The following is a 19,864-nucleotide window of genomic DNA, read 5'->3' on the forward strand; positions in this document are numbered from 1 at the left end:
GCAAAATTTGGTTTATATTGAAGCATATTCATTATATCTATACTTGTAAAAAAAAAAGTGCATAAGTGTATGCAATGTCCAGATGAATCTGTCCAACCATGAAATTTTTCACATAATCATAAAGGTGACTAAGTGACATGATTCTTTCCACGTATTTGCCCACAGTACAGCTTCTAATGATTTTAGACAAAATCTTTGCATTGACAAAAAGAGTATAAAACAGTCAATCCTATTATTTTTTTTTATTTGACATAATTCCTTAAATTTTGAAAAATGTTTTAATATTAATTCCATTCCCTGATATTCCCCCCCCCCCCCGTAACAGAAACCAGAATTGCAAAACTCAGTTCCAACAAAAGGTAAGTGCAATGGATTTGCTTAACAATAACCAAATTACAACATAACACAATTGAAGCAAAATAAATTGGTTCTGTGTATGGCAAGACATATTTTATATCATGGATACCTATAATTCCTTCCGGCAGCAATATTTCATTCAGGTTCAGACAAAAGCAGTTTTCAGTACATTTGAAAAACTTAAGACTAAATTTTGAAAAAAAAAAAAAAATGCTGAACAAATATGTCTTTAGACAGACAGTCTTATGTAGGCTTCTAATGATTAACTCTTGACTCAGTGTTTGTTGTTGCTCTAGCAGAGAAATAGTCAATATTATGTACCAAGAAGTTTTAAATAATAATTTTCTGATGATGTAAATATTTTTTTTTTAGGCATCTTAAAATAATTTATCTTAGCTTTTTAATTTCTCTCTAACATTTACACACACATATATATATATTCAAATTAGTAATTTTGAAAACTAAATCATTGTTTTTTTTTATAAACGACAAGAAATTAATTACAATTTATGCAATTTCAAACAATTTAAATTTACTAATAAATAATTTATAATTTTCTACATACAATTGCATGCCAAGTGTGAAAAATTAGTTGAAAACACATAATGATCTCAGAAGTATCATAATGTATTTTTTGTGGGTGTGGGAGGGGAATGAGCAGGTGTGAAAACTCGCAAGTTTTTTTTCCTAGAAATTTAAATTCTAACAGCATCATTTGCAACAACCTTTTAAATTCCCTTTCTCTCTTTTATTCAAAGAACCTTCATTTTAAGCCATTTTTTCAATTCTTACTGTCAATATTTCAGCAATACTATTTTCTTGCGGAGGGGAAATATTAATATGCAAAATAATTTCTTTTACTTCATTTTCAAAGCAATTATTTTATGTAATTCTGGTTTTTATTTCGCTAACATTAATCATGGGCAATGCAGATTCAGCTAACCTATCATGCAAGCCAAAAAGGGTTATCTAGTAGAAGAATGACTATGAGGGTGGTAGAGGTACAGGTACACTCATATATATGGAAACATTTATGTAAAAATTTTGAATTTATGAAATTATTATTGAATTTTGATCAATCAGGTATAAATTTTATCTATTTAAGATAATCAGAAATTGTTATTTTAAGAAAATGTCTATTATCATGTCATCAAGGAATGCAACTAAAACAATTGTGGGGAGAAAAGGGCATAAAAAACTCATTTCTCTATAAATTTTCAATAAAAACCATAGTATCTATGGTGAGTCTGTAGCTGTCAGCAAGTCTGTGAATATTAATTTTTTTACTAAATATGTAAGTTATTTATATATTATAAAACTGAAATAAATAAATAACTGTATATTAATTTCTTAACAAAATAAATAAAATATCATCAGGTAAGAAATTACTAACATACAAATAAGTAAGCAAGTTAAAATAAAAGAATAACACATAAGACATTATATGCAAACATACAATGACAGGTGAAGACATCTTTTCTAAAGTAAGCAAGATTCTTTTAGCTGCAGAACTCATTCCTTCTAAACTGTCTTCAGGTTGATTAGAACGGACTTTGATTTGATTCCTAGATGGCCTTTCAATCTAAGAAAAACACATTTTAAAATGCTTAAAATGATTTCAGGACTCTCAAACTTATAAATTGATACAGTAAAAGTTTGATAAAATAGCACTGATTAACAATTTATTATGAATTTTATTAAAAAATTTGTCAATAAAACAACAGCAGGGAAATACAGTTTAAGAGAAGTGAGAAATAAAATTTCTTAAAAAAAATTATGAAAAAAAAAAAACTTTTAAAACACTTTTTTTTTTAGCAAAAGGAATCTTGATTTCACCTAAGAAAATAAAAAGCAAGGTTATTTTGGCTTCTGATTAATAGCTTAAATATGAAATTGAATAGAAGATTGATTCATTATATATCAATATTATTTAATCGTTCATCATATATCATTATTTTTACAAATGCATTCTTTTTTTTGTGTGTGTGTGTGTGATAAATTAGAATATTATCACAAGGAAAAAGCAAAACAGATTTTATTAAATAGTATTTTTAAGTATGGTTTATATCATCATGTTAAAAGTTTGAAACTAGATTATTTCTTAGAATCTGGATTGAATTTGCATTTATTAAAGCATTAAAGTCAAATATTATATGAAATGATTTAGAAAAAATAAACATTACAAGCATCACATTACAACTAATTACAACTAATGAGCATCCTTTGATAAATAACTCATTGCATATACTTCTATTTTCATATTGTCACCGCCACATAGGATGGATAAGCATAAAGTATTTCAGTTTCTTATTCAATCATTTCTTGATCTTTGTTTTCATAATCATTATTGCTTTAGTTAATAATTTAAAATTTACAAATGCTGCAAGGACTAAATTAAAATATTACTACAAAAAAATGCAACAACTTTCTGTACTGTAATAATATTTTTCAATACAAATTATCATAATACAGTAAAATTATTTTACAATCATGCACTGAAACAAAGTTTTAAGTATTTATCTTACCTGATAAGGGGCAGTGCTTACTGGCATCTTTAGAGTTGAAGATGCACCACCAAATGATGTTTTCCCTCGATAAAAGGGTGATGCAAGCTTTCTGTCAATTTGTTGATTTACCTATAAAAAGAAATAAAAATTATATTTATAAAGTATTCGCTATTTTATAACAAATAATTATAGCAAAAGTAACAATGTTTTTAAGGGGAACACTGTACTTCAGAGGATTGTTATTTTATAATTATTTTTTTACGGTTAAGTATTCAGAATCACTTAATGGCTCATCATGTATAAATTTGATAACATATTATCCATCTACGGTTATTTATAGCTTCCTAATGACTTAAATATTACTATTAGAATTCATAGAATTAAAATTTATTGCATTTTTTAACAAGGATCAACCATAAAAATAATTTTTGGAAACTTCCTTAAAAACTTAATACTACTAACAAGTGATAAATAAGTTGGCTAAAAAGATAGATGATTGGACAATTAATGAAATAGACAAAAGTGATGTGTATTAAATATTTCAAGAGCTAAAGGTACAATCTGAAAAAGCAGCTGAATAATTATCATTTTTTTTTCTATTGTTATCAATTTCAAATCAAATTCATGCAAATTGATTTTATAAAAATCAGTAGCAGCAACTTGAAAGCTCAATTTTTTTTCAATGCAAAAACTTCACCTTTATAATTAATGACAAATATATCACGCTATTAACAGTCACATTGGGTTTTTAGAATTTCTCGTACTTTAGATAATTTTCCTTTTAGTCTGTGCACTGCATAAAAAATGAGCTCCCGAGTTGTGACATCCAGTCCTAAAGAATGACACTTTGTAGCCATTCCTCTTGCTCTGGCAACATAATCGTTTGCCAATTCATTACTTTTCATTTGAAGATTTTTCATTTCATTGCCAGCATCTACTTTGCAATCTTCTGCTTGACCCGTGAATGTTGACTTTATTTTATCCCAAAGAATTTTTGCATTTTCCTCTGCTACGAACTGTAGGGCCTGTTCGTCTGACAATAATAACTTAATATAAGCAACAGCGTCAGAATTTTTTTTATTCCATTCTGCTGAATCTTTTTCATTTAGATTGTCTGGTTTCACCGTGGATATCACAGAGTCCAATCTTTTCAAACTCAGTGCTGCCTGTATTTTCAATGCCCAAATAAAGTAATTAATTCCATTAGGTACAGTGACATTTAATTCCTCCATGCTGACAATTTTGTTTTAGTCCACACAGTCCACTTACAATTTCAACAAAACATAACCATGGTCTGCTACCAATTTGTTGTTAATTTTCAACAAATCTCAGCATGGTTCTTGAAGACAGCATATTTATTAGACATAGAAGGAAAAAAACATAGTTATTGATGATTACGCACACAGCATCATGTTAAGCAGTTCACAGGAGAAATGCATTGGAACGAAGCCAGAAGCGTAACCACACAGATATTCTTACACGAGAAGAAAATAGTTCACTCGTTTCATCCCAACGTTTTCCAAATATACATCTAAAAACAGTCCCCCAGGTGTAAAAAAACCACAAAAGTGTTTTACTTCCCACCAAACTGCATGTCAGTAATGCAGTTGTTAGATTTAAGTATAATCAAGAGTTTCTAGAGATATTATAGAAGAAAAAAAAAAAAAAAAGTTCAGAAATCTGTTTACAATTTGGATAACAAGTTGCCAAATCCATATGCAACTGGTGCAAAAAAATTAAAAGTGTTTGAGTCTGGAAGTTGGAATACTATGACAGTATCTACAATCCCAAACTATTAGAAGAAAGGGATGAAAACACAAGCAATGAACTTTGTGAAATTGCTGAAGAATGCATAGACAGTTTATCTAACAATGTTTTCTAAAGCTCATCAAACCTATCATATCTTTACATCACTATAGATTTGATGTTCAAAGGCTGCAGATGGTTCATGAAACAAAATACAAATTTCCACTGACAATACCGTATCCTTAATTAACTGTCTTTAAGATTTTGTAGCAACAGTATCAAGAAATTCTAACATCCATCTGAATCGTAGGTGGGCTGAAACACTTGTGCATGCAAATAACATTCACATCATAAAGCTTGCAAGTATCATTTTAAACAAAATTAATTTTTTTTTTATAAATAAAATTTCTTTCTGAAATTTTCTAATAAAACAAACATGCTTATATCTTTCAAGTACATTTTTATATTATTTATTTATTGCTAGAATAATAAATAATTTAAACTTCAAAAAATATAATTTTATAAATCACACTTTTTAAAGTAACTGTCTAAAACAATATTTTAAACAGGTTTCACAGTACAACCAATAAATCCTAACAAATTTGTTACAAGAAAGTGGTTAAATTCAGGCAGTATTGAGCCATAACTGAAACATTATATTTATTTATGAAACAAATGCAAATAATTCAAACTTAAAAATGTCAGTACATCAAAATTTTTAAGTAATATAACTTTTTACCTTCGAAGGGGCAACAAATGCATTCACATTAAAGGCAGGTTGACTACTATTTGCAACTGAAGGTGATCTTCGATTGAATTTTGAAACTGGACTTAAGCCTCCAGACCACAAAGACAATCTACTTGCACTTGTATTAGCTAAATATAAAATTTTTAAAAAATTAATGTGATTTTATCACACAAAAAATGATGACTTCATTTATAACTTTTCAACACTTACGAGAAGAAAATCCTTCTTTCTGAGATGCAAGATCCCTTCTTTTTAAATCTACAGTATTTTTTAATGTCCCTCGTAGATTAGCAAGAGCAGACTCACTCAATCTCAAATTTGAAGGCCCTAAGCAATTAGATCTTTCTTTATGAGATGATACTAGAGATGAACACCCACTGGTAGAAGCAGAGCCCTCACTGTTTTCTGAATGATCATCACCTGAAATTGATAATAAAATTTTACCATCATGAAACTGGTCTTATCATTAAGTTTTTTATCACCAAATAATTTGTTCTATATTGTTTATAGTTAGATCTGATAACAAAAAGACCCAGGTTCAAAACATACTCGCTTCATATCACACTGATACGGCTAAACAAGGTAGTTACTCGATATTTTAAAAATTGACAGTTACACTCGTTTGATAGTTATTTGATATTTAAAACACACACACACAGAAAAAAACTAGCAAAAGTAAAAAATTTGAAAGAATGTTAATGTGATGCATATATAAAATATATGCAAATATTTTTTTTTTTTAATTCATTGTTACAGCAAATTTTATTCAGCAAAAAATAAATGCAATTTCGAAAATTATGCACTACATCATTTACATTAAAGTTCAACATTTGTTTTGCAACATAATATAAACAATTACTAAATTCAGGTTATTTTCAGGAAAAGCAGGTGTTTCTGGGAATTGCTGTTTACATTGTTTACAAAAAATAAATGAAACTTTAGTTTCATCAAGATAATGACTTTTCACTTAATCCTTCCAATACTCCATTATAACTTGTCCTTATTAAAGTAGCAATATTAAAAAATTTGAAGAGGAACTGAATCCAGAATGAGAAAGGTACATAAGAAATAAATTTTAATTAGATGTCATGGAAGAAGATACAAAAGATAGTCCGTAAAATTTTAAGGAAGTGGAATTTAGAAGAATTTCCTGACCTTCAAAATTTCACATCTATTTTTTTTTTTTTTTAAACTAAATAATACTTTATGGCCTACACAGCATATAGAATAATATTAATTTAAACAACAAAAAATGACTAAAATTAAAGAAAAACTATTAAAAATATTAGAATTAGAAATAACTGATTACAAAAGAAAATTAAATGATCTTAAGAATGATGAAACATGATTCTGAAAATGCTGAAATATATATCTACGAAGATGTCCATTTATCATATTACTTAATTAAATGTACTTTTACAAATGAGCCTGTGAAAAAAATAAAACAGATTTAAGTAATTTTATCAAGACTAAGTAATTCCTTTCCCTAACTTCTTTAACTTCGAATAAAACAATCCTAATATTTGACAATACTGATAGCAGAACCATCAATATTTTATACTTAAGACAACTGAACAAATTATCATCAACCAACAAATTATCATCAAAGCAATGCAAGCTGTTTCTTTATTACATAGAGTAGGATTTGAATTATTAAACTTGGATAAAAATATTTATATAGCAGTAACTTTTTTTAACATGTAATCATTTCTTTTAAATTGTAACTCTTTAGGAATGAATTTAATTTCTTTCCATAAAATACTGATAACAAAAAAGATGAAATCAACAAAATTCCTAATAAATGAAATGAACATATTCATCATAAATATAATTATTCAATTTTTAAAAAAATTATTTGGAAGACGGTCCTAAAAATTTCAAATATTGATCTTCAAAATTAAGTTAAAAATAACAATAGTATATTTGTTCCAACAGAATAACACAAAGGATTTATCACCTTAAAAAAAAAAGCTCCATTCAAGAAACATATAATTGTTTCTTTCTTCTCAAGATTGTAATTGAAACTGTCTAAATTATTACATTTCTTATATCTTAGTGCAGTACTTCATAAATGCTTACTATTCACTGTACTATATTTAAAAACATATTGCAAAAAAAGAAAAAGAAAAATATTATATACACTTAAAGATAAATTTTACAATGTCTAATTTAATTGGAAAAAAATTAAAATAAGTTATATAGTATGCAACTGCACAATTTTAAAATAAACAAAAAATAATATAAAATACAGATTTCACCTAGAATGAGGAGTTTCAGAAGATTTTAATAATTTTTATATGAATTAGAATATGCAAAAATGCTCAATGATAAATAATTTCATTAATTTGATAAGGAAAGCAAGATTGATGGCTGAAATTGACATTTATTTTCAGAAAAAGTTCTAACAAATAACCTAAAAAAAGTAAAATTTTCTTCATTCTGTCCAAAAAAATTACCTTTTTTAATTAGGTCTTACATTCAAGTCTACTTTTCATTTTAAATTTGACTGAAAAACATGTTAATAGTGTTAAATATGTAGAAGTTAAATTTTGATTTAAAATATTTAAATATTTCAATATGATAGTTATCGTAAAATGCATCCACTGTACTTTTTTCACATTGACATATACTATTAGGTAAATTGAAAAATGTTCAACCCATTTAATTTTAAAAACATGTGGCAAATCAAAATCAAGCCAGTTTTAAATATAACGTGTAAAATGATAAAAAAAAAAAAACTAGTTTTGCTTCTTAACACTTAAAGAAAGAACATGAATTAAAATTCATGCGAATTAAATTTTAAAAATTCATATAGCATTAACCATCATTTGAATTGTTAAATTTTGTTAATATCAAAAGAAACTAAAAATGAATTATGTATTTATCATAATAAATACTAGACATTAATTCTAGTAATTTGACTTGAGCTAGCAAAAAATAATTGTACGTGTAATGATGACATCAAACAATATAACTAACAATGAAACCAACATTGGAAAGTAGGTTAAAAAAATGAAGGAGTGGGGGGAATCAGGACAATGTTGGTAGACCTTCAGTTGGGATGGGGAGAATAAAAAAGCAACCAAGCACCAAAAACAGAGATGAGAAATTTTTAACATAATATTTGGTTAATCAAACTAATTTTGCACAGTTAAAAGTTTCCACATATAATCTTTTTCCATCAGCATATCAGTAAATAAAATGAACAAATGTTAAAATACAGCCCATATAAGGAGAGCAACATTATATTGTAATAGAAATCTAAAATTATATATTATTACAGTTTGGATGGGACTATGGATAGTGATACAAACTGAAATATATTTAAAAATATTACTTTGATAAAAACAGACAATTTCCTTCAATAGATTACAACTAACTCATAGGCAAAAGACATTAGAGATAAAATAGGAAAAAGGTTAAGATGTGAGAAATAGGGTTGAGTATTGAATCGCTATTACTGTAAAATAATTACTACATCTGCCATAAAAACAATTTCTCACTTGAAATAAGCAAGATATATATAAAAACAATAATATAACTAACTCTTTCCATTTATGCTTCAAATTAAAAATTAACACACTGGTAACAAGACAGCAGCTAAATCATATAGCTAAGCCTAATTAACTATGATGTAATACCATAAAATTTACAAAATCATATAATCACAAGTAAATAAAAACAAATCAACCATTCAGTTTAAAGCTTACAAACAAAAAAAAAAAATGTACCTTACAAGACTTAAGTTGAAAATAAATTATTTTAAGTCTTGACAAAAAAAAATTTAAAAAAATTATAAAGACAATAATCGACTAAGATTCTCAGGTTAATTCAATAGTTTCATTTCAATCAAACCACAGATGATCATGTCATTCTTACTCAAAGAAAGCACAACAGTGACACATTCATCAATGATTCTACATTCTTGAAATACCTCCAAATTTTCAGGAAGAGTAGAAATTTTGTGATGAAAAGTCATCAAATATATCACCCAATAAATGTTGCAAAAAAACCTTGCTATAAAATAAAAATATAATAAATTTAAAGATTTCTTAGTTTTTAATAAATTAAACCAATAGCAATTGACATAAGCATAGATTTTGTTAGCAGTCAAGTAAAAGTTTTCTCCAAAATCTCAATAAAACCGGGATGATTTAATTCAAATGTGGATTAAAATCAGTGGCAACTCAGAAAATGAGCATCACAAATAATTTAAGCAAAATGATTTTTTTCCCCCTTTCCTCAAGTATCTCCAAAAAAACCAAAATTTACTCTTGCGATTATCTGAATTGCTACTTAGAAACTATGAAAATATGTTAGTTAAACTATCAACATGTATTCTTTAGATGAATAGCTTCTAACAAGAGAGACTAATATGTATTAACCTTTTGACTGCTAACACAATCATGTAAGTTTGTGGGTTGGTTTTGGGCTGTGAAGTGCAGGATGCGAGTTATCATCAAAAAAGTCTTAAGGAGGAGACATGTCTGCTATGATAGTGATGAATGAATTTTGCTACCCGGATAGCTTCTGTAATTCTCTTCAAATAATTTCTCATTTCTTTCTGTTGAACACCATTTTATTTTCGAATCAGAATCGCTATTTGTTACATTAACTTTTTGTGTTACATCTTTTTGTAAATTCGCAAGCTCAAGTTGTTTTTCTAATTGCGCGAGTTTAAGTTTTTCCAATTCTACTTTCTGTGCTTCATTTTTCTCGTAATCTTTTTTCCTATCAATTATTGACTCAACTACAGTTTTTACGAATTCATAATTATCTTTATAGATCTCGCTCTTTTCAATTAAATCTCTAATAGTAATTATTTTGGCACCTGCAGGAATATTAATTTCTAGTTCCTCGGCAACTTCAATTAATTCACTCTTTTTAAGTTTTGAAAGCATTTTGAAAAGAGAACTCTGAATATATGCAACTCATAAAAACGAAACTAATACAGAAATTTGGAAAACAAAAGTGTACTCACAGTTACCCTGAAACCAAAACGGACACAATAATCCAATTATCAGATAGTCCAATCATAGGAATTTACACTTTATATCCATTGGATATCACTCTGAACGATTCAGAAATCACTGAGAACAATATCAAGTAAACACACGCGGCAAAACATAAACACTTGCCGACTTCTCAAAACTCTCAATGGTTCAATACTGCATAGTCGATGGACCACTTAATGCAATTCTCTTCAAATAATTTCTCATTTCTTTCTGTTGAACACCATTTTATTTTCGGACACGTTTTTTGTGCCACTTCATGTAGACTATTACAGATTAGGACACCTCTCACAATCGGGTGCCACGTCTAGGTGCTAGCATCGTTCTTACACTCTCTACGTTCAGAAACAAAAAAGAATTAACAGAACTTTGTACTCGACAGATACGTCATCTATCGGCGTGAAGCTGTAACAGCTTCAAATGACACAGAAAGAATTCTGCAATGAATTTATACTCAATATATCCAAAAATGATTTTTTAACGTCATTTTTTTTTATTTATTAAATTTTGCATTGAACTGAATGAGAAATATTATAGTGTAAGAATACACTATATGAAACAGTATTTCTCAAAAATTCATTCACTAAGCTAATTTTATTAAAAACTTTATTATTAATGAAGGGTATCATTAATAATGGAAATGTGTTTATTGTATGCTGAGTTACATTTACACAAGAAAAAAATTAATCAAAATGCTCCATACATGAAAACATCTTTTGCTGCTCTGCTTTGATTAAAAGATTCAAGATTTTAAAAATTAAAAAAAAAAAATTATATTGCTTTTAATTTTTTTGTAACAAAATGGAATGAGTCATGAAATTTTGTATCTTGAAAGACAATGCACAATATTAATATTTTTGCCATTTTATTAACAATTAAATATTAAATTCATGTACAAAAAAAAACTAAATAATTTGAATTTCAGAAGCACAATTATTTCAGGATTCCATAATAATGATTTTCAAACAGACTAAGCAGTAAGGAATATTTCAAATAAAAAGATCTTTGCTTACAACATATGAATGGAAATGCATCTTTAAAATTTACTTTTATTAAATTTGTTTTCTCTTAAAATTATTTGTTGCACATTGTTATGAAATTATCCAAAATATAAAACATTAAATGTTAATACTAAAAGGTAATGAGTTATATTATAGTCTGTGCATTTTCTGTAGGTGGTTCAAGGTCACATTTTCTACTACATTACTGATACCAGACAACCAATAATGAGGTAGAAAATGTGACCTTGAACCATCTACAGAAAATACACAGACTATAATAAAGCATATATCAGTAATATAATTTCATCTTTTTTTAAAAAAAATAAGGTTATAATTTATTTTTTAAAGATAAATACGATAATACATGATAAAAAACTTTTTATCTTGTCTTATCTTTTTTTTATCAATAAAAAACATTTTTTATTGATAATAAATAATAAATAGATATATATTATTGCCTAAACAACTAATAAAATTCAATATTAGAAAAAGAATGGCCTTGCTCGTTTTCATCAGACAAATAAAAAATTTTGAAAAAATTCATGTTTTGATTAAACATTTCAAAATATATAGATTGAAATAGAATGCTACAAATTTAGCGCATTAAATTCCCTAGTATTCGAGAAATATTTTTTATTTTACATTTTATTAAATAAAAAAATTTCTTTCTGAATAATCAAATATTAAAGTTAAAATTAAGCTAATTATAAAAACTTTATTCAAAAGACTTCTCTAATATAATTAAAATAATTATCACACAGATATTTTAAGTTCAGTACATCCAGTATATTCCATAATGTTAATCATATAATTTACTAACATATCCAGTTTATCTCTTTTCATGTAAAGAAATATAAACTTTCACAATTCTATTTCATTTACGTAAAAAATCTTTTGCATTCCTCAAATATTCACATCTGACTATTTGCTACATCTAAGAAAGATGCTGGTGCATCTCGTACAAAAAAATAAGTATATATGTGTCGATCACCAAAATGTTGACATGTTTATATAGCTAAGCGTACACTCTAGTTGTGATTTTAAATTTTTTAAAAAAGATCAAGCGACAACAGTCAATTTCAGAATACGTCGTAGATTCAGACAAAATAATACACATGAAAAAATATTTTAGACCAATTTTGTTAAAATAGCCTTGCACATAAATGAGACTATTTCTTTAGAATATGCCCCTTGTGTTCTTCCTTAACAACTGAAAATACAGTGACATCTGTTGAAAAAAAAAATCAAATAGATATTTATTGTAGCTTTCCCATTCTGAGGATAAATGTGCTGAAGACAGATGAGTTCATTTCCACAAGCCAAACAGCAAACCTCTGCATAAAACTATATTCAGGTTTCAGCTATCACCAGGAGTCAGAGGGTTAAACCAGATGTGTTTTGATTAGACCAAAATTTAAACCATAGGATGAAAAGAAAAAACAACGACAAGGCAAAACAAATTAAGAAGCAACTTGTGCTTGAAGGGATTCGAGTTGTTCAAGGATATTGCTTGAATGTTATGTTTATAAACATCAAAAATACCATGCCTAACAAAATGACTTTAAAAAAGGTGGCTCAAAGGTGACTTTAAAAAAGGTGTATCATCAATATAATTTTTTTAATACTTTTTTCAGTGCTACTACCATCTAGTACAAATCAACTGCTCAAAATTACATTACAAGTTTTTTACAGATAATTTACATTGGGCATAGTTACACATTAATCATATAATGAAATGGTTTATAAATGACTAAAATAGCCTATAATAAAGGAGCTGCTTTCAGAAGTCAAAGAAAATGAAGTTGCATCTTAAAACAATCAATGAACTTTCTTTAATATATCAAATGCCTTTCAGCTTTAAATCAGTTACTTACCATATTTATATCTTTACAACCAAATATTGCATAAAAATTCATGAATCTAGGAATTTATAATGAATTTCTGTATTTTATGAAAATTTTTCCTACTTTCATGTTATAATCATAAATTAAGCATATATTCAAATAGATTATAAAAATACATGAGGTAGAACAAATATTAATGAAATAAAACCTTTCAGCAATGATATAAAGTTTTAAAATATATTTAAATCTTTAAAAAAACATGCATTAGAAAATGTAAAAATAGTTTACCATTCATAATAACAGGAGATTCTTTGTTTTCTACCAAAGTATTTTGTGTTATAGTAGATGGTAAATGAGATGATGGATTAAATAAGTTAGATGAAGATGCATCTAACCAAGTTTGAGTCCCTTCACTTAAAATTGAAGGAGCAGGTTCATGTAACCGTAACCTTGGCCTTTTACTTCCATGTGTTGTGGATGATACAGTAGTAGGTATTTGAGATGGTACTTCATCTTCATCATTTGATTCCTCATCAGGAGCATCAGTTGAAGCAGGCTGTTCTTGAGAGGAGGACATCCATTGTGAAACACTAAAAATCCAAGAAGGATTTAGAAGGCCTTTCATTTTTGATGCAACCTTCCCAAGAATGCCCTAAAATATGATAAAAGTAAATGATTCATGAAGAAAGAAATTTTATTTTCATAATTCATAAAAAGAAAATATTATATGAAAATATATAAAATGTATAGGAACTTCACTTTCTCATTATTATATATAATAACACCATGAAACCAAAACACTCCGAGGAAAGAGGATCAACTTTAAGTAGTCGTTGGATAGCAAATGACAGAATTAATAGTAATTCTTTATTATTATTATTATTATTATAGAGAAGCTCTAAAATAGATTATATTCTATTTTCGTTTTTCTAATATTGGTGTTAAGATATTTTTTAATAAAATAACAAATTTCAAAAATTTAAAATATTTTTATTAAACAATTTTTTATTAAATTTATGATTATTACATCTATTTTTTTCAATAGCACAAGTTCTAAAAAATGATGTTCTCTAAGTCAAACTATACTTTTAACTAGGATTATAAATGCATTAATATATTAATTGATACAGGAAAAAAAATAAGTAATACAATTTGTATTTAATTACATTATTAATCTACAAGTATAAATTCAAAGTCACGACAAACAGTATAATGAATATTCTTCACTACTGAAATCCACATTGAATTAAATATACAATTTCCTGGCATACTGTAAAAAGGTTCCAATTTTTGCACTGTAATTATTTACAGCAAAATTATTAAAATATTTCTCTAATGATGAAATATAATAAATAAATAATATAAAGAAACTATGTGCAGAAACGCAGCAACCCTCTGAAGTCACTTAAAAACTAACATATCCAAGAATACCTAAAATTATCCTTGAAACGAAACAATTTTTTTTCTTCTATCTAGAATAACAAATATGGATGAAGAAACAATCAAGTTAACTGTAAGAGATATTTTCCCATGATACCACTATTTTACTGAACTAAAAGAAAATCTTCTGCACTAATCTTTGGATTCATTAGCATTCTGCCAGAGATAGAGATCAGACATCAATCACCAAATGCATTCACATAATTTAACAAATAAGAAAAACTTTTTTTTTTTAATCTATGAAAAAAAATTAGAACCTGAATTTTTTTTTAAAAAAAAAGTACTTTTAAGGCTCTTAAATAGGAACCATTAAAAATAAGTGGAAATATTTTTAAGAATTTTTAATGATGCTGTGCACTCTTGATATAATTGATTTATATCTAATATACAGGGTGTTTATAAAGTCCCGGACCCATTTTGATGTTTAATAACTCATAAAATAATAAAGATATAAACACACTTATGGCATTTATTGATGGAATAACTCATATATTTTCCTTTTCAGGTTTGAATATTTTTACTTTTGTAAATATCGTCTGCGCATGTGGTTAATTTCAGATAATTTCATTTTCCAGTCTAAATATCTGTACTTTTCTAAATATTGTCTACTTATTAATTGCATTTTTCTCTCTTTTGTTTTTGGCAACTATTGCAATGTTATGTTTACTTTTGATGTGTTTGTTCTATGTAGTACTTTTGTATGTGATGTTTTATTCGAGCGGATATTAAGGAGAATGCATACACCACAAGAGAAAGCACAGATTTTATGGTGGTTCATAGAAACGAAATCAATAGTTCAAGCACAGAGAAATTTCAGAAGAATTTACCAAAAAGATCATCCATCCAAAAACAGCATCTTGCGGTGGAAAAAGAATTTTCTAGAAATTGGAAGTATCGAAGATAAGAAACGTTCCAGACGTCCTTGCACAAGTGATTTTGATGTTGAGCGTGTCAGAGAGACATTTTTACACAATCCTAGAATATCTGTGAGATTAGCGGCAACAGAATTGGATATGCCAATTTCGACGACGTACAAGGTTATTAAGAAAAAATTAAGACTGCATGCATACAAAGTTCAAATTGTTCAAGTTTTGGAACCGAACGATAGGCCTAGGAGGATAGCCTTTGCAACAGATATGCTAAGGAGGATAAAAGATGCAGCTGATTTTCTGAAGAGCATAATGTTCACCGATGAAGCATCCTTTCATGTTTCTGGCATTGTTAATCGCCATAAAGTGCGCAAATGGCTCTGTGGATGCCGACATGCTTGTCGCTACCTGGCGTGAAATTGACTATCGACTTGCTATTCTCCGTGCGACGAAGGGGGCACACGTGGAAGTTCATTGACAAGGGTCATGAAACTTTTTGAGTCTATTTAACCATTTATGTTATTAATTTAAACCTATCTTTATTATTTTATGAGTTATTAAACATCAAAATGGGTCCGGGACTTTATAAACACCCTGTATAACTATCAATACATATTGCACGCACACACACACACACAGATTCATGAACATAAGTAAAAAGTAAGTATTTTCAAAATGTAATTCATTTTTAACCTTTCAAGTAAAATATTATTAAATAAGTATTTAGTGCATTATAAGAACAATTTTCTTTATAAGAAACAGTACAAATTAGAAAATAGAATATACTAAAACTTAATTATATGCATTGAGTATACTTTCAGACTTGGCATATATCAGGAATAAATAAAGCTGAACTTTATCTTAAAAAATGAACTATGCCAAATATAAATACAGAAAAATAAAATAAGTAGGCTTTAAGTAAATAATAAAAAGAAATTTATACAAAAAGCGCTCAAGTGCTATGTGACTGTTTCCGATTCATTCAATGTTATAGCTATAACCAATAGGGTTGCCCCTCAAATAAAAATAAAAAAACAACTGCTGTGTTTCCCTTGTATGTATATGCAATATATGAGGAAGCATACATATATAATTCAACTAAATTAGAAATTAATAAATAGAACTAACTGTGTTAGTTACTATATGATAATAATATACCTCCATAGTTTTTATCATTGCAAAAAAGAGTAAATAATAGTTCTTGAAACGATAATACATTAATTAAAATTTATATTTACATAAAGAGAAAAACTTTCTTATAATTGCCTAGAATCTTGCAAGACAAATTCACATGTTAAGAAAAAAAAGATATTGATTATATTTCCCAGAAAAGAAGTACATATAGAATTCCTTATCTCAAAGAAAATCAACTACATAAAATTTTTTAAATAACAATCAAAAGAAAACTGCAAGGAAATAAAATTGGTATTTTGAAAAAGTAAAATTTTTAAATTAAGTAAATTTATTTCAGAATAATCTAATGCGAAATTTCTGTGGAGAAAAGGCAAAATACCGATTAGTTTCTTAAAGCCTAATACTGCTGCTATTGTCAAATATATTTTCTCATAAAACTTTTATTTTTTTTTTTACTTCCATTCTTGCGATTGACTTTACACCTGCTTTTAAGCATTATTAAATCATTACTTTGAAACAATAAAAAACCTTAAAAAAAAGTGATACACATTTACTCAATGAGCACTTGTCATAGCAAAAGATTAGTAGAGAATTTAAAAAAAAAAATAATGCTTCATGAGAGAAAATTCATAATGTGAGTATCAAGGAGATATTTTTATGTCAAAGGTATAATCTTGTATGTTTTTAATGCTTGTTTGCTAATGGATTTCTCTTTTCATATTAAAAGCAGCTGTTAAACATATTAATAATTAAGTCATAAAAAAAACTCCGAGATTTTGGTAAAAGGCTTGATTTTACAGTGCAATATGAAGGACAAGTATTTCAGTAATATATGTGCACAAATACAAGCATAAATAGAACTGCATTCTTCATCACAGCAAGATATTATGGAGAGCATTTTGTTAGAAAAGGAGCCAACAGCTTCAGTATAGGATCAAACTTCCAGTGAAACAAGAGATGTTGTAAGCAGGATAAACTGCTGTATCGTGTGTTGTAAAGAATCGCCCTAATCAGGCAACAGTTACAAGTGCTAAAAATTTATTTAATGCTGTCTTGTTATCAAATTTTGAAGCAGGAATAAGAACAAGTGTCTTAAATGGGACAAAACAATTTAAAATGGGATTTTTAATAAGATAAAACCATTTTCTCATAAAAATGCACAATAAGAAATATATTAACATATAAAATTATAAATATATCTTAATATATAAATTATAAATATATTTCATAAAATATTATGTCCTTAAAAATGCAAGTATTTTTAACAGGATGGTATACATTATCTTATTTTATATAAATACTATGACCAAATTATTTCACTTGATTAGCATTACACATTATCAGCAAGATTCAGATAATTATGCTTCTTAAGCAAAGTCTTACTAATCGTAAGTAATAAGGTTTATTTTATTCATGGCACAATAAAAATATAACTGAAAGAACTATAGCATAGAAATGATATTAATGTCAGTAAAATTGTAAAATTTTAGATTTTAATATTTCTTTTGAATAATCTGCCTTGATATTTAATATAGATAAAAAGATAAATTTTGGTTAATTTTTAATTGAATATTTAATCATTTTTTCAGAATAAAATATAGCCAAACTGTAATTCTTTAAGGTGATAAATAGTCAAAAACCATAACCTAACAATATTACTTAGTTGATATTTGGCAAGTTTTTTGCTGTTGGACAGGATTTGGCAGGGAATGGCAAAAAATCTGCATGGTATTCTTTAGTTGTGTCACTTATTGAATCTTGGAAAATTGACAATATTCTTGTCTTCAATAACAAATGTGCAAAAATTTGGTTGAAATTGATCTAATTGTTTAGAAGGAGTTGTAGAACATTCACAACAAATTTTATTTATATGAGATTTTGAGTGCACATTCAAATTATCAAATATTTAAATTAATTCAATAATAAGTTTTAATTAAAATGAAATTTATTGACAAAGTAACATTCTAATTTACAATTATATATATTTCATAAGCACACATAAAATTTAACAGATTGATTGCAGAAAAATAATTGAGTGCTTATAAGATAGTAACAATATTTTATTTATATCATAATAAAAAGTTACACAATAAACATTGAAAAAGGCATCTCATTCAACAGACGACTATACGATAAATAATAAGTTATTTAATGTTTATAAAATTTTTATCAAAATTGTATCACCTCTGGATGGCAATTTTCAAACAGGAAAAATTAAAAGAGTAAATATTGGAAGATAACCTCCTTGGAAGATAATCATTGAAAATATACATTGAAATCATATATTTTTGCAACACAAATTTTAGATCCATCAAAACTCAAAAACATTGTTTTTATTCTAAAATTTATAATTACTTCTAATTTGACTGCCAAAATTCTGATTGAAAGTTAAATCAATAACAGTGTTACAAAAATGCTAATTTCACTTTTGTATTGCCAATGTATTAAGCAATACAGTTAAAAAGAATACTACAAGCATACTTATTGACCATGCTTTCACAAGTAAATATAGTAAGATATGACTGTCATATTTAGACATAAAAAGTTGAATACAATAGCACAAAAAACAATTTTGCGAGCTTCTAAATACTATTCAGGCAGCTTCATTACTTCAGGTAGCAATTATATTCATAACTATGAGAAAAGTAGCATCTAAAACTGTTCAACACAATGAGATCTACCTGATTTGGGCGATCGTATGGCCTCACATTGCGTGGTTTATGCTTCTTGTTGCGTATAGCTCTTCTATCCATTTCTATATATAGAACCAAGTAAATTCTGTAGAAATTTCAATCACATAAAACACAAAAAAATAAAAGTTAACCTTCTAAAAACTATTCATTTTTAATCACGTTTATATTTCCATCTAACGTACCACTTCAGCAATAAACATGGCGGCATCATAAGTTGAATGTGATTGGATGTTGAAGAGCGCAAAACTTTTCGAGATAAAAGTAACTGAGCTAGCTTATCAGCCACATTTCCTTAAGTCTTCAATAAGAGAAACATTAGTAAAACATTTTATTACTACAATCGAACCTAATATTATTAATAATTACTTTGAAATATAAAATGAATAATAAAAAAATCCTTATATTCTTATTCTGTTTATTCCTTATACTGTATCAAATGATTCTTCGGGACTATGCTCATCGGGCCTTTTTCCTTGATTAAAAGGACTTGCATTAGGGTTAAACAAGTCAATG

General features: G+C 27.1%; 1 protein-coding gene across 3 annotated transcripts in view; it reads right to left on the minus strand.

The window, feature by feature from the left end:
* Positions 1-19,575, minus strand: part of LOC129983702 (uncharacterized) — a 55,739-nt gene extending 36,164 nt beyond the window's left edge. For 2 of the 3 annotated variants that reach the window (XM_056093293.1, XM_056093294.1), the window contains exons 1-6: positions 19,340-19,575; positions 13,504-13,867; positions 5,569-5,778; positions 5,350-5,486; positions 2,883-2,993; positions 1,814-1,939 (exon numbers count right to left, since the gene is read on the minus strand). In XM_056093293.1, the coding sequence (XP_055949268.1) occupies positions 1,814-1,939; positions 2,883-2,993; positions 5,350-5,486; positions 5,569-5,778; positions 13,504-13,867; positions 19,340-19,411 (1,020 nt within the window). In that variant the 5' untranslated portion in view covers positions 19,412-19,575. The remainder of the gene's footprint in view (positions 1-1,813; positions 1,940-2,882; positions 2,994-5,349; positions 5,487-5,568; positions 5,779-13,503; positions 13,868-19,339) is intronic. The other variant, XM_056093292.1, reaches the window with a different exon arrangement.
* Positions 19,576-19,864: the final 289 nt, after the last annotated feature.

Source organism: Argiope bruennichi, chromosome 9 (assembly GCF_947563725.1).
Source record: "Argiope bruennichi chromosome 9, qqArgBrue1.1, whole genome shotgun sequence".
Taxonomy (NCBI): domain Eukaryota; kingdom Metazoa; phylum Arthropoda; class Arachnida; order Araneae; family Araneidae; genus Argiope; species Argiope bruennichi.